This window comes from Centroberyx gerrardi, chromosome 10 (genome assembly GCF_048128805.1).
Source record: "Centroberyx gerrardi isolate f3 chromosome 10, fCenGer3.hap1.cur.20231027, whole genome shotgun sequence".
Lineage (NCBI taxonomy): Eukaryota > Metazoa > Chordata > Actinopteri > Beryciformes > Berycidae > Centroberyx > Centroberyx gerrardi.
In genome coordinates, this window is record NC_136006.1 from 2,392,165 (window position 1) to 2,398,668 (window position 6,504).

Here is a 6,504-nt window from a genome sequence, read left to right on the forward strand (position 1 = left end):
AATGAGAAACAAATAACGCAGAATAAGAACCGAATAGTCAATTTTGGTGGAATTCCCCTTTAACGTGTTAAAAACAGTCATGACACGCAGCTCTACACTGCATAAACCATACAGTACAATGCTTTCAAAAAGGAATAAAACAGTAGTAATAATAATAATAATAAATAATGATTCCATTTGTCCGACCGTAAACCTTACAATACAATTTTTATATTAATAAGAAATGTTCACTGCTCAACTCCAAACAAACTGAAGGCGGGCAATTCATGAATCCTCCAGTCGCCTTTTCACGCTCTGTCACACTACTGTCCAGAAATAATGGGTTTGAAAAAAAAAAAAAGAAAAGAAACCTTTAATAGAAAATGTGAAAGCAGATACACATCTAGTCATGGTGAGTCAGGAGAAAACTGTTGAAACTCACACACTACAAAACCTGACAAAGATCCAAAACAATCGTTGGATCAAAACTTTTCTCCTTCAGAATAAAAAACGAAGAATTTGTGGGTTTCAATAAAATAAATAAAACACCACCTCTGGCATTCAGTCACTTCCTGGATTCTTCCTTTCAATGCAGCCAAACAGAAACCTCCTACAACATTAAGGCCAATTCGATTGGTTTAGTGCAAACACTGGACAGAAGAAGTGGAAAGTGTTTTACTCCAAAATAATTTCACTAGCAAAATGATCTAGCTGCACTTCAACATGAATTAAGACCTAAACTACTGCTGCAAAGGATTCAAAAAGAAGAGTTTCAACCCAAAACCAGATATCCAGCATCTGGATCAAGAGACACCAACTCAGATCATTCATATTTTTCAACTATTGAATAATGTATAAAATGAAATGAGTTTTATTTTTACACAACATATTTACTCCCTGTCTGGTCTTATCAACAGATCTTTTATTTGTACAGCATATGAAGTGTTGTTATGTATTTCTATTTTAAAATGTGTCCCTTACAATACAGTTAAGATGTGAATTGAATTTCAAGGAACAACTTGTTTTATAAAAAATGGAAATACAGCATTTTGGAATGAAACCCTTCAACAATTGCTCCGGTGCAGCTGAAAGACACTAAAAACTTTAAAAGAACATGAGATTTGGGTTTGTTGTGTTACAGCCACTGAAATAAATAAAAACAGAATAAATGACAACCGGTGATGTTCTGCTTCAACAGTACAGTAACACTGGCTGCCATTACACTGCAGGCTCACTCTGATGCTTTCCCTCCTGCGTGTAGAAAACGTATCATCACTGAGGAGCTGAGCCGACCCACTGAGACGGTGTGGTACAATAAATAAACAGAAACAGCATGGACATCGATAGGAAAATCAACCAGTTTCTTCCCCTCATCCACAACGGAAGGAAATATGTCTGTTAAATTATTAAAACCACATCAGCATCGGGCCTGTTCCCACACAGTGAATACACTGGCAACTTTTACTGACCCCGAGTTCCACTGTAAGACTAAATTTACCCAATTTTGGTCACCACACGACGAGAGTGGCAATATATTTGAATAAGTCCTGGGTGAGAGACCACAAACAAGGCAGCAGTAAGTGTCGTCCCTCATGAATGAAGCCGTCTCTGGACCAATCAGGGACCGATATGTCTCCTTGTTTTGACCTGTAATAGCTGCATCCCCCCCTTGGGCGTTTGGAAAATGCTGTGAGATGCATCATATGCCCGAGTTTTGTCTGAGATATCGTGCGACACACGGACAAACAAGTAAACAAGCGTTGTAGCGCCCCCCTTAGGCCGATCAGTGCAGTTTTAAAAATGCTAGAATGGATCAATGAGGCGCGTCACTCCCTCAAGTTTCGTGAACGTCCGATCAGCGGCGTTTTAGAGATTGTGTGTGACTTACAATTAAACAAATGTTGTAGCGCCCCCCTTAGGCCAACCAGTGCATTTTTGAAAATGCCATAATGGAGCAATGACACGAGTCATTCCCCAGAAATCCAATCAGTGGCGTCCGAAATATTGTGTGACAAACGGACAAGACCGAGGCCGATCCATAGTCCCTCCCTTGATTTCACAGTGAGGGACAAAAATAAGACCTCTAATAACTGGACTTAAAGGGGGGGTATCCTAGGATGTGGCAATTCTTAGTATTTCTGGTGATTTTGGTACTTGGAGGTGTGAAGTAATCACAGTAAAAAAATTGAATCATGTTACTGTGCCGTTTCCCCACAGTCACTAACTATAAAACACGCCCCCTTGTACAAGCCAGTCAGATTTTGCCTCAGTTTCTGTGTAGACGCTGGACTGTCTGAAATCGACCAATCAGCGCTAAGAGGAGGGCGGGCCTTCCAGAATGGCCAGCCAATCAGAGCAGTAGCTCATTAGCATAAGAAGCTGCTTATTTAAAATGACCTGTTTTCTTGTAGGTGGGAAACAAACACTGGGAAGTGAATAGCTAAAGCTATAACTAAACGATTTGTACTGAAAAAAACTTCACAGATGTATTTTATAGACACCTGGTAATTATATAAAATTGCTGAAAAAGCAAATGATACCCCTCCTTTAAGACATTTGAATACTTTTTAAGGCCTTAAATTTAGACGTGAGACCTTGCTTACACTGGGAGGGGGACGTCAATCAAAATGTCATTGCGCTGTAAAATCAAACAAATTTGATGCAATATGTTCCCAAGGTGCAAATGGGGCAGAAAATAAATCTTCGACACCGGCTCCAAGCAGCGCTCGGAGCTCATGAACACAATGAACTTCGTGGGAATCAGAAATTTCCTACATCGTAAAAATGATCAATAAAAGATTCTTCTTAAATACATCAGCTTCTAATAAAACACTACTAAAATTTCTTTAAATAATATACTTCAACTACTGTTTAAAATGGCCTACTCAGTATTAAGCACCATAGGAATCCTGCCAGTACTGTGCCATGTCCCACTCAAAATACACTTTCCCCCAAAGCCTTCCCAAGAACATCGTGGCACTGACATCGTGTCGCACTGAAAACCAGCGGACGACGATCCCACTGGTTTTCAGAGCAAGCAAAAGGACATTTTGTGCTACAATGAATATTGGTAACCGAGCCAAACCTCTGTCACCGGGACGAGAGCTGCAGACAGTCCCACGATCCTGGAGGAGGAAGATGAAGAGGAGGAGGAGGGTGACAGCAGACAGAAAGGGTAATACCTCCTCCTTACAGATTATTCTCATTAAATCAATCATATTCATATCATCATCGCTGTCACCTAGTGTTGTCACGATACCAGAATTTTGACTTTGATACCAAGTTTGATATTAAAAAAATTAGACGCTACTACGATACCACAGCAAACAATAAAAACCATCGAGCAACTTGCTACCAAACCTGACCCGGTCAGCTTTGCAGCAACTTTTGCCGACGGGTTTTGATGTCGGTTGGGTGTTCGTGTTTGTCGGCTCAGCAAAATGTTTCCATATTTGTCTCCTTTGTCTACCGGTTTAGGTGGACTGGGATCCAGTTCAAGATGTGGTGGACTGTTAGACGCTGTTGAATGTTTTCAACGGTTTGACTCAAAGAGCCAGACTGCAGCTCTTCTTCTTCTTCTTCTTCTTCCAGTCTGCACGCTTACACCCTCTGGGGGGCGACACTGAAATGAAGCTTCAGCTTGCAGAAACATGTGGGGGAAGCGTTATGGTGTGTTTCCACAGGGTCGTCATTTCACCGCAGGGATCGCGCTCCTTCCCAATATCGGACGCTTGATGGGCGTGCCCCTCTATCTACAGACAGAACTACAGACCAGCAAATAAACACTTCCTTGCCGCACCTGATTGGATGAACGCTGCCACTCGTCGGGCCGTCTGCCCCCGGATTTCAAACTGGAAAAACATGGCGGTTTGTTTGGATCGTGGCGTTTCCCTCATGAACGGCTTGTTCTCGCTCTGAGAAACAATCGAGCCAATCAGAACCTTTGTGGGCGGGACTAAAGTTTGAACGGTTTGTGCAGCGGTTTTTCATCGGTGTTTTGGCAGAATAGATTTGTTGAAATCACCTCCTTAACCAACAGATTGTCTTTGCAAAGACAATATTTCAGTCAAAATGGACGACATTCTTGGGTCAGTTGGTAAATGTCTGCTAACCCTGTAGAGGCTGACTGGCTGCAGCATCATGTGACTGAAGTGACGTCAGAGCGGCCAAGACGTCGGTCGCTAGTGATTGGTTCGGGGAAAATCAGCCCCCCCCCCCCCCCCACAGAAAACGGCTAACGAGGAGGAAATCTCATCTGAATAATGGAGTGGAACCAGATGGACTTCAGTCTGAAGATCAGGAAAATGTTAAACGTTTATAAAATTCAATCTTTTGCAACTGTATCAAAGTTGTATCAAAATTTCGGTTATCGTGACAACACTATTACATCACCATCATCATCCTCATCATCACCATCATCATCATCATCATCAAAGTATGGCTTGTTCAGAGTTTCATTGGCAGCTAGCAGGAAAACTTAACAGCTTGTAATGATTGACAGCTAGCTGGCGCCTCGCTGGGTTTTCCCTACAGATGTAGATGGCTTATTCTTCCTCTTCTCTGACAGCAGTCTGTCCGCCAGTCCATCCACTGACTGAGAGTCTTGTAGTCGTCTGTCCTGCGTTCATTTGTTAAAATCTAACGAGAGGGGGATGGTGGGAAGACAAAGTGTCCCCCCCCCCCCTCCCCCCGCCCCTAAAACATATACCGCTCTACAAAGCCAAGCAGCAGTAAGTGTGCGGTTAGAGAAACTGAGAAAAATTACTTCAGTTTGTTCTAAACTCTAGCTATGACTGTTGACCCTCAAAACACACAAGTGCTGCTGTTTGCCTTTGTAGGGTAGTACAGTTATTGACAGAGGAATATTTAATAGTTAAAGCTGCACTGGACAAGATTTTTATATGAAAATCCACCTGTCTGATAAGCCTGAATCACAAACTGGGGCCGCAACGTGAACAGCGTCCCTTCCCCGCTAACTGAGACGCTGTAGTTTTGCCCAAATTACTTTCAGGTGTCTGGTCTCTGCTGGGAGATCCACCAGACATTAAGAAGAAAACATTTTGGCCCAGTTTAACGATGTCATGTTATGTTTTCTGGGTAATGAAGTCCTTCAAACTCAAAAATTCAGTTCTCTCCTGCCTCCACCGGGGGCCGCCAAAGAGCGAAGTTGCCTAGTGCAGCTTTAACGAGGGAAACGCCATCCATCGCTCTTCCTCTCTCCTCACACCCTGCAGTCTCATTCAGAGGAAGCGGACTATTCTCTCGGCTTAGAAGTACAAAAAAAAAATGTTTATAGTTTTTCAGCAGTCTATGCAGAGCAGTCGCAGACATTTATGACTTGTTAGTAACTAAACCATCGTAGGAATTTCCAAAGCAGGAAGACGCCACCTCCTAAATCCTCTGCTTGTCCGTCTGACGTTACAGTTCCTGTCAGCGGCGACTCTTCTGCCTCCATCCTGGTTAGTATTCGGGTTAGTCGGAGACGGCAGGGAGGCGCGGTGTTGGACGAACCGCCTTGTGACTGGAATGTCCCTCGGTCAATCCCTCGTGTCCTGAAGTCTCCGCCCTGCTAAGTGTCTTTGAGCAAGACACTAAACCAAGGGGCGATGTGATGAGGATTCACTCCGTCCCGCCTGTTGCGTTGTGTCGGCGAAAAGACAAATTCCCCCTCTTGGATCGACAGAGTATCAGGAAAAAAGTGGAATTTGAGGATGCAGAAAGATCCCGAGTTAAAGTAAACTATTACTGCATAAGTTGTGCATTCTGGGAAGAAGATGATCGGGTAAATCCCACTGAAAGAAATCTTCTCTTTCCCCATGAAGCCATGTGACGTGTCTCTGGATTACTACTGTAGTCCATTAGGCTTTCTGCCGCACCGCGGTCCAACAAAGATAGATATAAGGTTTGTGTGTCTTGGGGGAGAGATTATATATGGTTCTGGTGAAATGATCTGATCTGTAGACATCTGAAGATGTTGGTTCCACCACCACAAATGTTCCACTGCATCGACTGAATAAAGGAGTTTTAGCACAAAGATCCCTGACAGTGGTGAGAGAGGAGGAAAGTTTCTGGAAGGAATGGATGAACTGATGAACAGAGGAATGAAAGAACTTAGGCTGTAAGGTCCTGAGGAAGAAATGAGGAAGGGAAAAAATGAAGATAGGAATGTAGGAAGGAAGGAAATAATGAATTAGCAAAGAGAGGAAGGGTGGAGGGAAGACAAAGGAGGAGGCTTTTAGGGCTTGAGGAGAGAGGGAGGGAGGAAAGGAAGGGGAGGAAAGGAAGGGAAGGAAGGAAGGAAGTAAAGAAGGAAGGAAGGAAAGAGGGGAGGAAGGAAGATTCCTGGAGTCCAAACCCACATCCATGGTGGGCTACAGATTAGAGTTTTAAACTGAGGAGTCAGTAAATTATCTCTATCTTTTCCTATATGGGTCCACGCTACCTCTGTGTGTGTGTGTGTGTGTGTGTGTGTGTGTGTGTGTGTGTGTGTGTGTCATCAGCTGCAGTGGCACAGCAGTATTCCAG

The 6,504-nt window shown here is 43.4% G+C and overlaps 1 protein-coding gene across 1 annotated transcript in view; it reads right to left on the minus strand.

Annotated features, from left to right (window-relative positions):
* Positions 1 to 6,442: 6,442 nt before the first annotated feature.
* The window catches only part of lmln (leishmanolysin-like (metallopeptidase M8 family)), a 15,205-nt gene continuing 15,143 nt past the window's right edge, over positions 6,443 to 6,504 (minus strand). Inside the window, exon 16 of the mRNA XM_078286218.1 lies at positions 6,443 to 6,504. This exon is cut by the window's right edge and continues 72 nt beyond it. Within this exon, the coding sequence (XP_078142344.1) occupies positions 6,476 to 6,504 (29 nt within the window). The 3' untranslated portion in view covers positions 6,443 to 6,475.